At 36.6% G+C, this 19,920-nt stretch overlaps 1 protein-coding gene across 1 annotated transcript in view; it reads left to right on the top strand.

Annotated features, from left to right (window-relative positions):
* The window catches only part of WDR27 (WD repeat domain 27), a gene marked incomplete at both ends in the record, with an annotated part of 143,622 nt that overhangs the window by 75,478 nt on the left and 48,224 nt on the right, over window positions 1–19,920 (top strand). Inside the window, 1 exon segment of the mRNA XM_081998563.1 lies at window positions 9,578–9,676. Coding sequence (XP_081854689.1) covers window positions 9,578–9,676 — 99 coding nt within the window.

Raw genomic sequence — 19,920 nt, 5'->3', positions numbered from 1 at the left:
AACATGCTGGTCAGGGAGTATATCTAAAGAATTCTGCAAACCTTTGAGTGGTGTCTGGATGTAAACCTGAACCTGACAGTGCTTGCAGACTCAGTTGTTTTCAGGTAAAGGATTCTGCATCTAGCATAAAACAAACTGTAAAATTTATTTATAGTTGACACCTTAGGTTTAAATAGTTACAGAGGTTGGTATTACAAATAGAATGTCAGTCCTATCGAGCAGTACACTTTAATGTTTTGCTACTAGGTATTTATTTAATTATAAAAGTCACTGTGTCAAATCACATAGTATCTTTATGACTTTTCGTATTAGGTTAGATTAATAACTTTTTTTATAAGGACAAGAAGATATGTATTATATAACAAAATTCCTGGTTTTATTTTTATCTATTCTTACATCTAGATGGGTAGCTTTTAAAATATTATTTCTTATATTTTCACTCATAAATGCATTCAAAATGCAATGCTGCTATCTGTTAAACTCGTCATCTACTTTACTCCATATACTCCACATACTCTACACATATACTTTGGCTTTGAGAAACTATAATGAAAGGAGCTCTATAATTTTAAGTAGCTTAAATTTAAAGTCTTTTGCCCTTGTTTTCTCTGCTGTATGAATTGCAGTGCACTGGTGCACAGTGAGCATCTTCTTTTTGGTTTGCATAAGGGGTGTGCACACCCCTTCTTGAAGGACTTGAAGTCTCCCAGTCCTCTCCACTTACTGTGCTTTGATTTCTATGACAGACTTGTGTTGCATCATGCAGATCAATGCCTTTCAGATGAGGCTGAAGTGGAAGAGCAACTGCTTCAGCAAACTGAATGCTCTCTATGTGCTAATGGTGTTGAGTCAATAATAGCCCAAAGTAAAGCACCAAAATGCATTTAGAGGTTGGGTTGCCAGCATTGTTTTGTTCCATACATCTGCTCTTCCTGTGCTGCACTACTTCCTAACGTAATCATTGCCATAGGATTTTATGAACTATTTCTTGACTACTACAAATATATTATTAGTCATGTTAGTCTTTCTGTGGTTCAGTTCTGATTTATAAAATAGGGATTAGCAATGGTGCTCTTCAGGATATGGTTTAGTGGGCATGGTGGTGTTGGGTTAATGGTTGGATTTGATGATCTTAAAGGTTTTTTCCAACCTTAATGATTCCATGATTCTGTGTGTGATTCTGTCCTTTACTCTTAAAGAAGAATTTAGATGAGGCCTATCTCAAGTTGTTACCACTCCAGTCAGTTACTCTGATCTTATTTAGGTGAAATACTTCCACCCTTGTGTGTCTGTGGTGTGATAAGCTTAAAAACTGCATCTTATTAGGTACAAAATTGCATAAAATGGTCTAGGTAGCAAAGAGAAAGCCACCTCAAGAACTCCAAAATGTGAATGATAAAAGCTGTAGTTGTCTGTTCTCCCTTTGAGACCACAATTTCACTAGAACTTTTTAGGTACTAATGAATGGAAGACAAAAGACTACAGATGAGGGGAAAAGGCAGGGAGCTGAGAAATGTATTCTGGTATGAATGTATGTAAATGGAAGAGATAGGACATGCTAATAATTCAGAATGTTCATTATCTCTTGGGACTGTATCTTGGAGGTATCACGTTTAAATTAAGTATCTGATGCAATAGAGCATGCTTTAGTGTTGAATTTCATACCGGATTTGGAAAAATAGAAGGATATTTTCTTCACTGGAAAATTACTTTTAGAAATGTCTGATAGCGATGTCGTCTAGCATTTATTGTCTTGGTCTACACTTTGTACCAGAGGGTTTGCAGAACAGAATGTATTATATGACGCAGTGGTAGGGACTATCTGGGGTATTTTGGTTTTCAGTGTCATTGGTATCCCAATTACATGTTGCTCAATTTTTATTTTATATGTCCATATTATTTAACTAAGATAGGCTTTAAGAGAAAACATCTGGAGAAAATAGCATTAGTAATGTTTACTGTGGAAAAAACAAGACTAACATTGCTTGGCAGAAGGAAATCCATGGCAGAGAATGAATGACAGGGACTGTGGCTGCCTCTCTGCCAGCTATTGCTGGAGAAAATCTATCCCTTTCCAAAGAAGAACACAACTTTGTGTTACTCTTGAACTTCAGTTTCTTGGATTCTTTGGTAGTGTGGATGGCTTTTAGGCCTATTATCCTAGGAGGGAATAAATAAATATTGCTTTCTTGTTAATACAGACATAACTTTACAGTGTGCTGTTACTTTGCTGCCTCTTTCAGTATATCTTTGAAGATGATTGAAAATCTTAGCTCCAATAGATTATTTTATGAACCGTGGAATTATGTGCACATGAGCACCTTAGCTGCTCTTGTTTGCTTCTTGGTCTGTTCAGGCTATTGCTTTACCTATGCCCATACACCTCAAACCTGACCACCATAAAACCAGACTGGCAGCTGAGAGTAGTGGAGGATTTTCTGCTGGCTATAGATGTGTGCTTATTTTACTACTACAGAACACCTTTTCTTTTTTTTAGTGGCCTGTTGAACTGAACTTTATGAGGCTGCAGTGTCTTGCTGTGTTAACCGTTAACTTTGGTAATACTTCTGGGAGCTGGGTGGAAGTATGAGAAATTAACCATTTTGCTAAAGAAAAATAATTTTAGAGAAAATAGCCCAAATTCAAATGTAGGCAAAAAAGGAAGTCAAAGTAGATATGAATACCAAGGTTCATTTTGGTATGCATGCAGCAGTGAGGTGCTAAAAGTGGATATGTATAGACTTATACCCGCAGGGCTTGTGTTTTCTATATGTATACCTCTTAGTCTACAACTTTGACAGCAGTTTAGTTTTGTGTATCATTGGTACATATGCCTGTAATCCTAGTAGTTGATTGCATTGTGCTTGCAAATTTATTAAGATAGGACAATCCTTTCTAAAGCTAATGAAATTCCCTGTTATGCCTAAATATCTGAATGAAGATCCTCTGCATCATCTGAATCTCACACTATTTCTGTTGAACAGTCAACAACAGTACACAAACAGGGAATGCAATTATTGGTACAGCTAGTACAGAAGAGAGTTTTAGCAGCAGTCAGAAAACAGCCATTTCCAGAGTAGGTGTGATCCAACCATGCTGCTTCATAATGAGAGGTGGGGTAAATTTTCTTAGGACAAAATCTTCAAGTAATAATTCTGCACTCTCCAAACCTAGGTATGTTATAAAAGTAAAAGCAATCTAAATACATCAATGTTTGGTGCTACATAAATTCCACAGACAGATAAATTAAAAAAAAAATCATATACATGAGGCTTTGAAATTGGCTAATTAAATAGAAACTAAAATCAGGAAAAAATATAAATTGGAATTTTCTAAGAAGGGTGGCTTGCAGAGGCAAACCTGAGGTATGGCTTAGATCTATTTATATAATCTTTTTTAGTGAGGAAAATTCAGTGTGTGTTAGCTATAACTGTCAGCATGCTGATACATTGGAAAAGTATCCCTTGCATCTTGAAAGATGATTGATCTTGGTAATATTCACTGTCTTAATAATAAAGAGCATTATGAATTTTTACTGTTACTCCTTTTGTAGTTATGTTGAAGGAACTCAGATGGAAACTGGGATCTTAATGTAGTGAGCAATTTCTTGTGAATACCAGAAGGACATTAGAAGGTGAAGGCACTCTGAGAGGGCATATTGTACTCAATGTTTTGGTGACAGGCTTGAATAGACTTTCCACGCTACCATGTGGGAAGTGTATAAGGTATCTCAGGACTGAAGAGTGTTAATCAGTGCTTAGGATGCTTGTCAAATCTGTTTTATTATGCGTGGATTTGGCACTGATGCCTATAGTTAAGGTAGTCTAACACTTTCCACTATAATTCTGTTTTGAGTTGCTTATAATTGAGAACAGTTTGGGCTGAAACTTTCCATGCTGCTTGTCTGCTTCAGGCTGACTGTTATTTTTAATTTTAGTATAACTAGTTCAGGTGCTTTTTCAGCTTGAGATTGAGGAAAAAGACATGGTTCAGTGGGAGTTGTGCCCCAGTGTAAACATGGGATGGTGGAGCGCAAGGCAAACAATTATATCATGTAGTGTGAGTGTGCATCATGTTTAATGGCACTAGTGGAGGAAAATGGAGACTAATGCCTTATTAATAAATCCAGATGTCTTTCATAAAAGTGTAAATAAGATTATTTATTTTTCTATCAAGAGGCTTTAACACTTCCATCTTCTGTAGCTTATTTGGAATATTAGAAAAAATAGTAGCAGGAAAGGGATGGCTTTGGCCAATCCATGCAAAACTTCTGCAGAAAAAAACCCTCTGTTTGCATAAGGTCAAATTAGGTAACCTAGATACCAGTGTCATCTTTTTTTTTCGTCTCCCCTGTGATCTGTTTGTAAAAAATGTGCCCCAGTTTAAAGCCACAGCAGTTACAAAGGGTTTTTCTTGAAACTGGTATTGCTTTTTTGGTCTTTGTGCAAGAGCTGATAACAAGGAGAATTTTTCTGTTTTCAGTGTTTCTCTTTCTGATTTGTTTCCCCCTCATTCTCTTTCCAGGAGGGAGTAGGAGTGTAAGTAGTTTGACTCAAATGCATATGGCCATGGATTGGACTAGGGGGCAGTGGGAACAGATGGGGACAAGTTTGCTTTAAAGACAGAGTGTAAGAAAACAGAGGAAAGAATTTATAGTGAAACTGTGCAGATAAAGAGTCAATTTATTTAGCACACTAAGTAAAACAAGTAGTTTTCCATTTGGATACAAATTCTTCCCCTTAAGGAGGGATCTTTACCCTTTTTCCCTTTCTCTTGCTACAAATTTAAAGAAGGCGGCACAAGCTTGTATATACATATAAGGTGCTAAATACACTCTCACACTGTGGGTTAATGAAAACTGACTACTCTGAATTTTTTTCAAACTTCAAGCGAAAGGAAACACAAGTGAGTATGTAGTTATGGGTGCAGGAAACTTGTTTGGAAGCTATTGGTACAGGTAAATGATTTTTACTTTTGGCTGACCCTTGAACAGAAATGGAAAGGAAATACCAATATCTACTAAATCAGTATTTTTATTACAAGAAATTGGTCTTAATATAAAAAAAAGGATTGACTTTGGCTAGTATTAGAAATTATATGCACACATGCATTTTGGGTATTGCTGAGTACTTCCTAAAATGTTTTGCTTTCTTTTTTATTACATTTGGTTTGCTGAAAATCTGTTCTTCCTCTGCCATTGAATTCATATTTACAGGTTTTTTTCCTCTATGGCTAATTTTATGGTATAATTTATAATTGACTTAGTGTTCATTTTTTTATATAGAGAAGAATATGCTAAAAATATCTAGTAAACATATAATAGAAAAACAATTTGAATGACATCAGAAATGTAGTAAAACTACAATGATGGCAGACTATAGTAAGAGTATGTTTGTACTGGATTTATTCCACTACTTATGAATACCTGAATGTCATTTCTGTTAAAATACAATTTCCTTTGGGTTGTGGATTTTTTAGGTGTTTGGTTTTTGGTTTTTTTTTTTTTTTTTACTCTTGAAGTTAAAAATAAATTTACTGAAAAGTTTATTCAATCTTGCACCAAGTTAGTTTTTATTCTCAGAATTTAGATTATCATGGGCTAGCTTAAATATCTGTGACTAGAATTACTTAAACAGAAGCTGTTTTTATACACTTTTTTGTGGTGATGTTTTTCTTTTAATCACATTTTATTGTGTTACATGTCAAAATTACTCTGATTTAAAATATTTGCTATTACTTTCCTTAAGAGCACAGTTATTGGAAGAGAAGATGATAGCTACCACAACATAATAAACTATTCTGGGATGTATTCAGGGACTCTACCACTTTTTCTGTTGAAGCTGAACCACCACACCTAAATATTTAAGGTTTATAGGGCTAGAAATACAATATCAGAAAGAAGCTTGACACTAGTTCTGTTAGTATAGAACTGTAGGAAGGAGGTTGAGTGGGAAAGTTGTGTTCCCAGCCATGTTCTGTCTGTTTTATCTAGCAGCTGTTCAATACAAAAGTAGTCTCTGGAGTAAAGGTCTTTCCCATGCTGACGAATGCTTCAGTGGTTAGCTACAGGTGGGCTTCTATCTGTGTTTGCTTGTCATTGCTTTTCTCTGATGCAGTGAATCTTGTTACACAGTGTGACGATTTAGGAGCTGCATCCCAGCCTAACCTCTACCTCAGGGCTTAGAAACATTTCTTGAAAGGTGGGAGGTAAGAACTTGGATGCTTTTTAAGTTGAGAAGTGTGATTAGCTAACATCTCTTTTTAGACAACCGAATATGCACTTGCTAGATTCTACTGAAGCTGCACAATTGCTTCATTGCATTTTTTGAAAGAAAGGCATGAGACAAATGGTTGATTTAGGAACTATGTGGAAGAGCATAAATTACTAGAATACCTGGGTTTCACAAATATTGGATTTGTCTTAAAAAAAGTGAAATATTATCACACCTATTTTACAGAGAAGAATTGGGACATAGAGATTAAGCCAAAAATGAATGTGCTCCTCCCCAAATTAAACTGAGAACCTGGAATGGAAAACTAATTTTTATTGGATGTTTGGCAAAGTTCTGTAAGCCACTGGATTATAATGGAAAATTTTCAGCTTCAGTAACCATCCGCGATATGTTCTCTTGGTTAAAACATGGAGCTATGTTTTTTCTTTGCTCAGAAATTATTGGAAGGCATTGTAGATTTGTGATTTGGAGCATTTTGTGCTCTTGACTCTTGCTGTCCTTGACTTTGCCTCTTCTTTGTGCCTACTTCCATGAAAGGGAGGGAGGAGCGTAGGCTTGAAGAGGAAAAGTGACAAAAGGTAATTTAGGGTCAGAAAGAGAAAAGATGATGACTGATAGAAAGCACAGTCCCGTCTGCTGCCCATACCCCTCTGCCAAAGACTGGTCTTAGTATATGCAGAATAACTGATGCAGGCATTGAAAAACTTGCAATTGCAGAGTAATTATCTTGTGAAGGGAAATAATTGCTTACAATAAGAGTTTTCTCTGTAAATCTGTCTTACTCTCTCCTCATATGTCAGTTGTGTGGAGCCTAGAGGACTTATGCTATGTACCAAACACCTGAATTTTAGAGTTGATTTTATTCTCTCCAGTATTTTCCTCATTCAGTTCTATTCCATTTAAGTTCTTATGTATAACGAAGTTCTGTAGTGTATTAAGAAACATGACGCATTTGTCCTGTTTTTGTCATTCCCACAGTTCCAAAGGGGATGGACATGTGTATGATAGCTATGAGGAATAGGATTTGAATTTTTCATGATACAAACCTCTAAAAAGTGTCATGGCATTACTGAGTATTGTGATACTATTGAACCATTTGACAAGAGGTCCACAGGATTGTGAGGGGCTGTTTGGTAAGAATGATTTCTCCCTGTGTTCATGAGTAGTCTCTTCAGACACTCAGATGCGGAGGAGTGTCCTGTACTGGAGACTGCAGTGCAGCTCATAATGCTTCTTGTTATCCTCTCACTCAATGTACTCCCTTCCTTTCTGTAGTATCCCTGGAATATGGACTTCTACAGCATCTCATCTCTCATTTTCTTGAGACTTGCAGATTTCCATTAGTTATGTGAGCATGACTGCTGTAGTTTGCTCTGGCACTGTGGTGATGGTGAAGCACAACCTGAATACAGTCCTCACACCTCATCCTTGCTGGAGTAAAAATGTCATTGCTAACACTCTCTGTTCTTGGAGGGAAGTCCTGTGAGAATTCTGGACAGTAGGGCCAGGTGATGTGATATGATATACAGAGTGACAAAGCTTGGCTACGAAGAGAGCACAATATTACAGGTGCTGAGATAACACACAGCATCTGATAATTTTGATACCAGCTGAGTCATGGTATAGTATCATTAGAGTGAAGAATGGAGAGCCAGTATGGAAGGAGGAAAACAGCTGGATGCAGCCCTACAAAATAAGGGAAACTCTGAAGGGTGCTATTATGTTGGATCTCTGAAACCTTCTCTATTTAAGCCTAATTACTTGGCAGTATTGTAATTTGTTTAGGATGTGAAGTAAATAACCAACACTACCTCTTAATATTTTTATGTCAATAAAGAGGAATCTTATGACTGACAGGAGGTATTTACAAACAGCAATCATGGTGTTTGTGTATGGAAATAGCAAGAACTTGAGTAATCCTGTGTATAGACTGAATTTACTAATATATGGCCTGGTACTTTCCAACAAAGAAAATAATTTCCTCTTTACAGCACATCAGAATGTTTTCTGTTGTGTCATTATATCATTTTTATCTTGTTAAGGTTCTCCTTACCTCTTTGTTCCCTTGTGAACTGATTATGTCCCAAGTAGTATAAGTCACAGTAGCTGTGGTATGGCCATATGTTTTAAAACAACAACAACAAAAAGTTGCTTTTATATTAATAGCAATCAAATACTCATTATTATGATCAGTTTCCTGAGATGTTTAAAAAGTTGGGAGGAGGATCTTACTTTTTAAGGCAGAATTTCCAATTAATAAATGTTTGCTGTATCCTTTCAAGGAGGACACAACGATTTTAACACATTACTGGGGACTGCTATTTTCCTAGTTAGTATGGCAATATCTCTGTGGAATGCTACAAAATATCCAGAGGTTAAAAATGGATACCTATGTTTCTGTCTGTTTTTAGGTGCTTTTATGCCAGTAGATGATTTTAATTCCATAACCTGGACTGAATCCAGAATATGTTAGGTATATAAACTGGATGCAATTAAGTAGATTTACAGTTGGCCTCTTGGTTTGCCTCTCAGTGAATATGGTCATGAATGGAATATTTGACAGTGAGGACTACCCAGTGTTTCTTCAGTACTGTTTTGGACTAGAGAATCTTTGGAATTGTCTGATACAATTTGTTTTCTGAGTGAGGCATTAAGTGTTTTCAGGACCTGCATTGGTACATGAATCTTTTCATAAATTGTGAAGACTGTCAGTTGAATCCACAAGTTTTTGGGACATACATCTTGTAGCCGTTTGCTGCCTGCAAACGGCTACAAGATGTATGTCCCAAAAAATAAACACAAGTTTTATTCCTTGTGTATATGTTATTTGAACTGAGAAATTGTTAATTGCTATCTGCTGGTGAACATTATGTATTTCTGCTCTTTGGAGTCAGCAATGCTATATTCAGCCAAATGGTATAGTATATTAAATTTTGCACTTACCTGAGGAGATTTAGTAAATATGATGGAACATTTTAATTTTTTATTGAAACTGTACAGTTTGGTTTATCAAAATTCTGAAGAACATCCTTAAAAATATATTTTAAAGGGTCATTTTTTACCTGCCTATTTGAAATATACATAATGTTTTGTTACTTAAGGGGAAAAGATTACATTACTCTTTCTAAATCTTTTTTTTTTCAGTTGAGTTAATTTAAGCATTTTCTAGATTATCCTGAATTATATAAATAAATTCTAATAAATTGATGACTTTTTTATCTGTATAATGAAAACTTTCTAACTTCTCTGTAGGCTGAATCTTTAGTCCTCCTATAGTAGAACTTAGTGCTTCTGGAATGTGATGTATTTTTTTGAAGTGAAACTATAATCTCATTGCTTTTTAGGCTTACATATATGAAATGCGTTCAAACACTTTTTCACATAAACTGGGGAGACACACAGATTCTGTCATCAATGTGGCCTTTAGTCCCTCATCTCCACAGGTAAGTCATTGTTTTTTTTCCTTTTTTTAATTAAAAGATGTAAAAACTTTACTGTAATCTTGCTTTTTACTACTCTTCTATTTACTACTCTATCTGCCAGTATGCTGTGTAGGTGTAAGGCTGTTCATCTACTTCCAGCTGTAGTGTCAGTTATAAACTCATGCAAAATGCTGCATGCTAGAGACAAATGCTCTGACTGACTGCCTACAAAGAAGAGTTTGGCATGGGAACTGTTGTGAACCTGTACTTGTTGAATGTTGGGAGAATGTACATCCACCTCATATTACATGAGTAGACTACTCCTAATTCAGAAAATTTAAGAGAGAAGTAAGGGCAGGGAAATGGCAAGGGACTCAGGCCTGCTGTAATTACTCAAACGCCTGAAAGGTTTAAAAAGCAGTGTTATTTTAAATGTGCTGTGTCAGAATGAATAGTGAAATAGCTTTATCACAATGTTTTGAAAAACTATTACTGTTGTGTTTTGAGCCTTTCACATATCAATAGGTAAAAAGTACTCCAAAGAATTTAGGCATTAGGTAATGACAGCTCCTATTTTTTGCTGATCATTAATACTATGATACATTAATAGCATTATAATTCAATGTAATGGTTTAATTATAGTGCAGCAAGGAGTCTCTTTTCTAAGTTTTATCTTGAAACCAGAGCTTCCTTATAGCTAGTTTATCACATGAATTCTTTGTGTACTCTTTTGAATCCTATTGACGTGCCTTCTTTGTTTTCATATATTGAAACTGCTTTGAAACTTTCTACGTTTCTTCCTTTAAAGACACAAAAAGGGTCACTATATATACAAAAGAATGCACAGTAGCTCCTCTCTACTTCGTTACCTCTTCAACACTGGCTGTGCTTGCAACTATTAAAAAATACTTATGGAGTGAGTATAATTTCTTTACATGTGGGAGTATTGTCATGTTTACATATGTCCTTCCATTTATAAATAAATATGCTAGCATTTCTGTGATTTTAGAATTTCTGGAAGTTTTATTCCTTGTGTATATGTTATTTGAACTGAGAAATTGTTAATTGCTATCTGCTGGTGAACATTATGTATTTCTGCTCTTTGGAGTCAGCAATGCTATATTCAGCCAAATGGTATAGTATATTAAATTTTGCACCCAGCTTATAAGACTAGTTTCAGGTTTAGCACTGTATACAGTTTTGAAAAAAAGGTGTTATATACTGAAGAATAGAGCTGACCGTAGTCTTGCAGCATTCTGATCTGTGGTCCAGCTGTTGGAATGCATTTTGGTGGAAAATGTCTTATTAGAGTTTAACTTAAATTTCTGGAGGCTCAGTTGCAATAGTACTATGAATCAAGACTTTGAAGTAACTAAGTTCAGACAAATCAATTGTTGATCGGGGGGCAGAATACGTATATGGCATAAAATAAACATTGGCTGTGGATCCAAGCCAGACTGATCTAACTCTGAAAGTGTGCCTTGGGGCACAAAGTCTTTAATACTGAACTTTATGAAACATCACACAGTCAGTTTAGTATTATGGTTAAGAGACAAATCTGAAGTTCAAGGACCAGAAACCCTTTTCTTGAAGACCTCTTTCCTGAGAAGCAAGAGCTGTGGATTTCAATCAACTGTCAAATTTCCCCATGGATATGGTTCTGGGGCAAGATTTTGAAGCTGGTGTTATCAGGAACACACTACTAAAAAGCAATGAATGTGCAGAAACTGCTCCTTTGAAGGATTACAGCTGAAATGTAAATTCTGTTAGCCAAGTTGTTCTGTATATAAGCACTCTGAAATGCTTTCTAAATAAGTATTTTTGGGGGAGTAGTGAACTAAAAAATAAAAAATCACCTGGGCATTCCAATATAGGATTTAGCATGAATTTACATTCAAAGGCACTAGGAGAAGACACTAAGAGAAGAAGCTAAGAAATGCAATGGTAAGCTTGTAGAGTGGAAAAGAAGAAAATCACAAATGAATCAGAAAACAATAGTCCCATGTCTTGAAAGAAAGACTTCGTATTAGTCAGCCAGTGTTTCCAACACTGTAAGATTTTTATACCTACTGCTACCACTAGTTAGGGATTTAAAATTGATGCTATCTTGTTTCATCCAAAGTTTGAATGAATACAGTTAAGAATTATACTGGGTTCTGAATAATCTTTGCACAAAGCCCCATTACATTCAAAGAGAAGCACTGGCAGGGGAAGGAGTAAGGGGTGAAAAAAGGGAAGTGGCTGATGAGTGAAACTCAGACATTATGGCTAAGTTTTCTGCCATGGAAAGATCCAGCCAAGAGTGAGGTGTATTGGCAGCACTCCAGTTCAGTGGTTGCTTGCCCAGCACCTGTCCATGAGGTAGTTTGTTCCAACCATTATTATAACTCTCACTTGGATAAATGTTCTTCCAGAAAAGAAGGAAAAGCCCTTGATGGGTGTAATAGTGATTTTTTATTCTTTTTTTTTAGTGATCGGGGGCATTGTTGCTTTCATCTTATGGTACTCTGGAATAATTTATAAAATGGTTGCTATGAAAGCTGGAGAAGAGGAATAAATTGAAGCTTTACATTTATATTCAAGTTTATTTTCAAGATGATTTTCTCAATTTTGGCTTCTCATTGCCACTTCCTGGTTTTCAATCATTGTTCAAAACTTATGTAGGGTGTTTATCTTACCAAAAGTTAGTTGAATTTCAATCTGGTTTAGGGAATATACATTAAAGGATATTATACTGTTTAACTACAGTAACTGTAACTATTAAGCATAACACATTTGAGTAAATCTAATTTAAAATAGTGTGTGAGTCTTATCTTCCAAATATGGGAAGAATAAATCACGTCTCTGAAATGTTTTTGAAGCAGGATAAAACAAATGAGGACACTATCATCATCTGCTGGTTTTTGGTGGCTTTTGTGTAGTTCAGTGTTGGTTTTACCTTTGTACCAGCTGGATGAACACTGTGTGGCAAAACCATACACTCTAGCATATTATTGTCCTCATTGGTTGTTCCTTAAAAAAAAAAAAAAAAGCAGAGAAGAAGAAAAGACATAACAGATTCATAACTTTGAAATCAATATGCATTGCTTCCACCCTGCTGATATACTTCATGATATATATCATATATATCACCCTGCTGATATACTGATATGCTGATATATAAGGTAGCTTCAAGAGGGGAAACCCCCCCCACCCCAAACTACACTTTAATAGAACAAGCCCTGAGAAACCTGATCTGAGTTCAGCAGTGGCCTTATTTTGAGTAGAAGATTGCACAAGATGATTTCCTGAAGTCCTCAGAAGGCTACCTGTCTGAAATATACAGCTATTTAAACACATGCTCAATAAGTCAATGTAGGGAATTTGATGAAAAATAATAAAAAATAGAATTTGCATTGGAAGAAATATGGCAAATCTATAGATTTAAAGGAAGTGAATATATGACAGTTTGATGTGACCACCTGGCTGGTATATTGAGAGATAGATTCAAGAGAAAAAAAAAAACAAAACAAAAGTAGACTGTAATGGAAAAAGTCCTCAGCAACCTGGTCTGACTTCAGTGTTGACCTTACTTTGTGTAGGTTCAATGATAGGATTTCCTGAAGTCCCTGCAAAATGAATTATTCTCTGATTTTGTGATATTGCACATTGTCCAGAAATCTCTTGTCACTGAAGGCATGGCAATTTAAAACTGGTATGTAGAAAATATTAACATCTTTTGATTACCACATGGGTTCGATTTATGGCCTGTTTATCAGTAAAATATCTAGTCTACATGTGTGGAATTCAAATTGTTACTCAATAGATTTTTTTTTTTTGCATTAATATACAAGCCTGATTTTATATTTAGAAGAAATACAGCTATATTTCAAATAACATTAATTTCAGGTATTATATTGTGGCACACATGTTAGATAATAACTGACAATAAGGGTATTACGTGGCAGCTGGAGAAAGTTAAATGAATAGCAGAGATCTGGAGATCTCTTTCACAGCTAGACTTGCATGGGAGCCACTGAAAAATTCACAGTGATCTGCTGACCTGCTTGAAGGGAGACATTTAATGTTCTCAGTAAGGACGTTTGCTTCTGGCTCTCTCAGGTAGTAATACATTTAGCACTAAAGCCACCACTTTAGTCAGAATTGGCTACAGGTGGTTTTGGGTGTGTCTGGAAATATGAATTATCATCTTTTACTAGTTACTAACAAAGTATACTTTTCCTGGTGGTCATATCTGGAGGTTTCATTTTAGAACAACCTGTATGAAAACTCCATTCTTTTGTGATTTTGGTTCACTATTGATGGTTCACTTAATCAAAAAAAATTTCCACAATGGAGGTAGCTTTTGTAGTGATATGGAAAATTCTTTTTCAGACTTTAATTTGCTGAGTTTTTGCTTTAGTATTGAATCAATCTTGTCTCATTCCTATATGGGGCATATTTTTTCCAGTATGATATTTGTCCTTAGGACTCAGGACTATCTTGTCACAGACTAAATCATGTGGATTTAAAACTTGTGGCCAGCTTGACCTCTATGGTTTTATATGATCTCACTGAAGTCAGGAAAGCTCTTTCACATGGTTTTTTTGACCTCCTGTTTGTCCCAGCTAATCCAAATTACACCCTCTCATAATCCATAAACACATCAAAACTAGATGTAAATGGAATTTCGTAATTTTTATTTTTCCTTCTCCTGTAATTTTGTCTCTGAGAGGAATAAGCAGCCAGCTGTCAGCTTTTCTGGTCTTCCATTCCAGGAGATCAAATTCGAAGGCTAGAAAATGCCATCAAATACTAAAAATTCTAGTTTCTCTTTTGCTTTTCTGAAATGTGTCTCAAAGTTTTGAATTCTGCTGGAAGACTAGAGTAACTTTCAAAAATTGGGTTTTAAAAAGTTTTCTAAAGACTTTTGAAAAAAATATTTGATAGAATCCATTGTCTTACTTATGGCCTTTGGATTGATATAACCCTTTATACTCATGAAAGAAGTAGAAGCAGAAGATGGAAAGTAACCTAGCTTTGACATCTAAGAGGAAGCTGTAGTCGTGTCAGAAATCTTCAGAGGGAGTGCATCTGGGAGTGCAAGTGCTCTCTCATAATGAACGAAAAAGCAGCGAGGAAGCAGCAATGAAAAGGCTTGAGATGGAGGTCTGAGGAAAGAGATCAGGACATTTATTTTCAGGGCAGATAGCTCACTTAAATTAAAATCTGGCAACTCAGTAGCAGCCAATGGACAAAGATCCTCTTGTATTATCTGAGATAATAAAAGCATCCAAATCTGTAAAGGGTAGAAATCGTTTACTAAAGCCTCAGAAAGCTAAACACTGAGACTAGGGATGTAAGCGTATTTGTGGAAGACACCTGGTAAAAAACTGAAGGCCAATTATTTTCTTTCAGATTTTATTTCAGAAGGAATAGACTTTTGCAGATAGGTTACTATTCATCTCAGAAGAGGCACTTTCCTGGAATTTTAGGAAATTCACAGGATGTTCCGAGCTGAACTGAATACGCTTCTATGCATATAATATGCATGTTGAACAAATACATTTAATTTGCTTATAAAATAAAATTCTCTAAATGCAGTAATCTCCTGCTTAGGAATTATTGGAGGAAAAGGAGAAGAAAAGACATGCTGTGATGGGTTGACCTTGGCTAGATGCCAGGCACCCACCAAAGCCACTCTATCACTCCCCTGCTCAGCTGTACAGGGGAGAGAAAGTGTAACAAGAAGCTTGTGGGTCGAAATAAGGACAGGGTGAGATCAGGCAGCAGTTACTGTCACGGGCAAAACAGACTCGACTTGGGAAATTAGTTTAATTTCTTGACAATCAAAATCATAGTAGGATAATGAGAAATACAAACTAAATTGTAAAACAGCTTCCACCCACCCCTCCCTTCTTCCTGGGCTCAACTTTTGCTCCCAATTTTCTACCTCCTCCCAGCCTGAGCAGTACAGGGGGACAAGGAATGGGGCCTGTGGTCAGTTCATCACAGGTTGTTTGTGCTGCTCCTTCTTCCTTAGGGGGAAGTGTGAGGACTCCTCACACTCTTCCTGTGCTCCAATGTGGGGTCCCTCCCACAGGCTGCAGCTCTTCACAAACTGCTCCAACAGGGTGCCATCCTTCAGGAACAGACTGCTCCAGCGTGGTCCCCCACAGGTCACAAGTCCTGCCGGCAAACCTGCTCCAACGTGGGATTCTTTCTCCATGGGTCCACAAGTCCTGCCAGAAACCTGCTCCAGCGCAGATTTCCCACAGGGTCACAGCCTCCTTCGGGCATCTGCCTGTTCCAGCATGGGGTCTTCCATGGACTGCAGGTGGAGATCTGCTCCAGCGTGGAGCTCCATGGGCTGCTGGGGGACAGCCTGCCTCACCAGGGTCTTCCCCATGGGCTGCAGGGGCATCTCTGCTCTGGCGCCTGGAGCCCCTTCTGCCTCTCCTTCTGCTCTGACCTGGGTGTTTGCAGAGCTGTTTCACATATTCTCACTCCTTTCTCTGGCTGTAATTGCTGCATGCCAGTATTTTCCCCTTCTTAAATCCGTTATCCCAGAGATGCTACCAACATCACTGACGGACTCAGCCTTGGCCAGTGGTGGGTCCATCTTGGAGTGGGCTGGCACTGGCTCTGTCAGAGACAGGGGAAGCTTCTAGCATCTTCTCACAGAAGCCACCCCTGTAGCCCCCCTGCTATGAAAACCTTGCCATGCAAACCCAATACAGATGCTTTTTTTATCAGAAATGGACTCCTGAATTGTTAATTATTCTCAAATACAAGAATTCCCAAACTCACTTGTTCTACTGTAGAGCTCTTTCTTACCGTAGGCTTTTGTGCCTTCAAGCATCTGCTGTGCTGTGCTGCTATCTTAAAGTTTGTACTCATATGCTGTTGTAGATGTTAAACAAAACATGTTTCCAACTGCAGCAGTTTAAGCTAGCATGTTTTACTTCATTCTTTTGATGAGCTGGGGCTATATATGCAGTCAGTCAACTGGCTTGGCTGAGAACCTTCTGATGCAGAGAGTGATTCAAATTGGATGGCAAATCAGAGAAGACTGTGAAAGAGAGAAACTAATGTTTTTCCAGCATGTCCTCATGTGTCTTAATATCAAGTCTTCAAGTTTTCACTCATTTCACAATCCTGTTCTCTTTTCACATACTACTTCAAGTTGTTGAGGGAAAAATTTCCTCAGTCTGTTTTCTTTATGAGCAGTAGTGTACAGTAATACAAACTTTGTATGAAGAGTGTTTTTGACAAAGACTACTGCAGTTTATATCTGGTGAGAAGTTATATTTCCTTTACCCCCATATGGCTAAAGAAGTCAGCTGCATTAAAAAGAAAAAAAAGCCTTCTGCTGACCTTATATATATTTATATATGTATGCTTTCTGAGGTTGAATATATTTCTTTCCTTGTCGTCTCCTTCTACTGTTAGCCAAATCTGTGTACCCTTGTTTGTGTAATCTCAGTGAATCGAAAAATGATTTGGAGTGCTTATCTCTTAAATTTAATGAACATATCAGTTCAATTTTTTTATCTGATTTACTGAAATAGGAGGTTTTTATTAATTTTATTAACATTTAATTTTCATCCACCATTATATTCAATATTCCTTTTCTTTTATCCTCTAATGTACAAATTTATTATCATGGTATTTATCGTAAAAAAATTCGGATTACATTTAATACAATTTATCTTAATTCTCATGGATCAAACTGTTCCGGTTTGATCAACTTGTAAACGGTACCAAGACATTTGTGCAAAGTAGCCAAAGGCAGCTGCATGTGCCCTTTCTTATTCTTATAAGACCCTAGGACTTAGAAGAGAGAGAAATTTTTGAAAGAGAGAAATTTTGCTAAACAGGAAGTACTAAAGGACTAATCATTAGGAGTTTGTTCAGCTATGTTTCTTATGTAGAAGTAGGAATTAAAATTTAATTATCTTACATAGCCCTCTAGGAAGCTCTCCTTCAGGTATCACATTTCTTCTTCTTGCCATCTTGAAAAGAGTGTCGCTGTCATTCATTTCTCTTGCGCAACAAACAGTATTCATAGAATGCAGTTGAACACTTGCTGATACTAGAAACCATTCTGGGGGAGGTTTGAGTTTTCTAAAATTCCTGGGCTTTCATGTAGAACAGGTACAAAACCTCTTCCCCCACTTCAATTAAAATTCAAGTGTTTACATTCTAAGAAGATTCTTTCTTCTTACACGGTCTTTAAGAAACTTAGGGACAAATCGGTTGGCAATTATGAAATAAATGGGTAGAGGATGTAAAACAAAGCAGAACTCAGCCATTAAAAATACAATTAGATTAAATACAAGGAAAATGAAGTATGGAATAAACTGCACTCTAAATGAGCTTTTGAAAAAGGGAAAGCTAAGTCTTAGCTAACAGATTAATTATGGAAAGAAAAACAGACACAACTTCTGTCTCAAATTAAAATAGCAACATAAAATGATTCCAGCTGTCTGATGGAGTATGATATAGCCACACCAAACATTTTGGCCCAGGTCCTGGCTGTATCTGAACTGTGTACAGCATAGTGTAGGGAAAGCTAAAAGCAGAAATTCTTTAAAGCTGCCCTTTGTGCCTCTTTTTTCCAGTCCACTGCATAAAGTACAGCAGGCTCACAAGTGCTCGATTCTGCATTCCCCAACAAGTTTTCCCTGTGAGCTGATTTGGCAGCTGGGGCAGGAGGGGCTTCTGTTTTGCCTTTTTCCTTTCAGGCTTGCAGTGTGTGCTGGAGTAGGCAGGGAAGAGTAGATGTTTATAAGGGGATCCTGTGACCCTTTTTCTTATGCCGTAGGAATATCAGCAGCTGGAAACACCATTGTTCCTAGCCACTGTGTTTCTGAAAAACAGTATTTGAGATGATTAACAATTATGGTAATTCACCTATTAAAACACTGGCATTGTAATCTGAGGGGATTGGTTGATCTATGCTTTTTCATAATTCAGTCACAATTTATCTTTGTCTGGAATACCATAGTAGCCGAGACACCCTCTGACAAGTTTTTTTACAGAACTCTAGCTGCATTCTATCCAGCTAGTTGCTTACTTATTTAAGAAAGTTTCTTGAAACAAACAGATCATTTTCCCAGTGACAAATCCACATCTGGGACTTATTCCAACATTTATGACCTTCATTTCAGGTCCTCTGTTAAGAACGTCTGGAAAGAGCCACACTGACTCTTGCCACTGTCTTATTTTGTCTCTGACTAGGTAGTGAGTGACCTATACTGTGCATTGAAGAGAGAAGTTAGGTCTGGAGAAAGACAAATGATAAAGCTGCAGTTTGTCTTTTAAAATATCACCTCAGTATATGTGTCATTCTTTCACCTGCATGCAAGTGAACCACTTTTTAACTCAGATAAGGACTCTGAAGAAAGATAAGCAGAGGATGATGGCAGTACTATGAAATTCTAGCCCAACTGATATCAGTAATTTTAGTAATTTTACTTCTGGTTTCCCAGAGAAGCTAAACAGAACACTGGTTCATCGCCTGTTCTTACTGGAAACAGGAAGAGTGTGGAAGAAGCAGAAATGTGATAAAACTTCCAATTATAAGGGAATTACTTGAGACAAAATATATATTTAGCATTCTTTCTAAGGCAGATTGATATTAAATTAGGCAATGTTTTTGTTAATTTTATCATGATCTCAGGAAAATGTCCATCATTTATCTTATTGTAAGGTTCTCATTCTATCCTCTCATATACCATAATAAAATATGAAACATTTCTGCCATGCAATAATCTAAGATGTGAACTTAAAGTAAAAAGGTGTTGTACAAGAAACAAACAACTCTTCAAGAGCTGCTCCTTATAGCTGATTGGTGTTCTGTTGCAATTTCCTAGAGTTCCTATTCCTTGGTTATTAATTACTCTTTATCATATTAGACAACATTTAATTAACAGAAGGAGAAAATCATTAACAATATTGTCTGTGTTTTAAAAAGTATAGGATGTAAAGTTGGATGTTTTTTATCCTTGCACTGTTGATACAAAGGTAGGGAAACCAGATCCTGTGTAAATTATTCTATGACTGTCACAAAAAAGTGTGTGTATTAGGTGAAAGCCAATACATATAGAGAGTTCTGAGGAGGTGGTCTGGCACATCATTTGTTCTGCTACACTGCCACTTTCCTGTATAAAATCTCACAAAGATCATGTACTTGAGAGAGAAGGTGCAATTCTAATTTATATTTACTCACACACAAAATGGGGTTGAAGTTAATGTAAATCAAAACAGAGTAACAGTGTGTT

This window comes from Phaethon aethereus, assembly GCF_964289735.1.
Source record: "Phaethon aethereus genome assembly, chromosome: 3".
Lineage (NCBI taxonomy): Eukaryota > Metazoa > Chordata > Aves > Phaethontiformes > Phaethontidae > Phaethon > Phaethon aethereus.
Note: the sequence above shows the minus strand (reverse complement) of the source record. Positions and strands in the feature narration are given on the sequence as shown.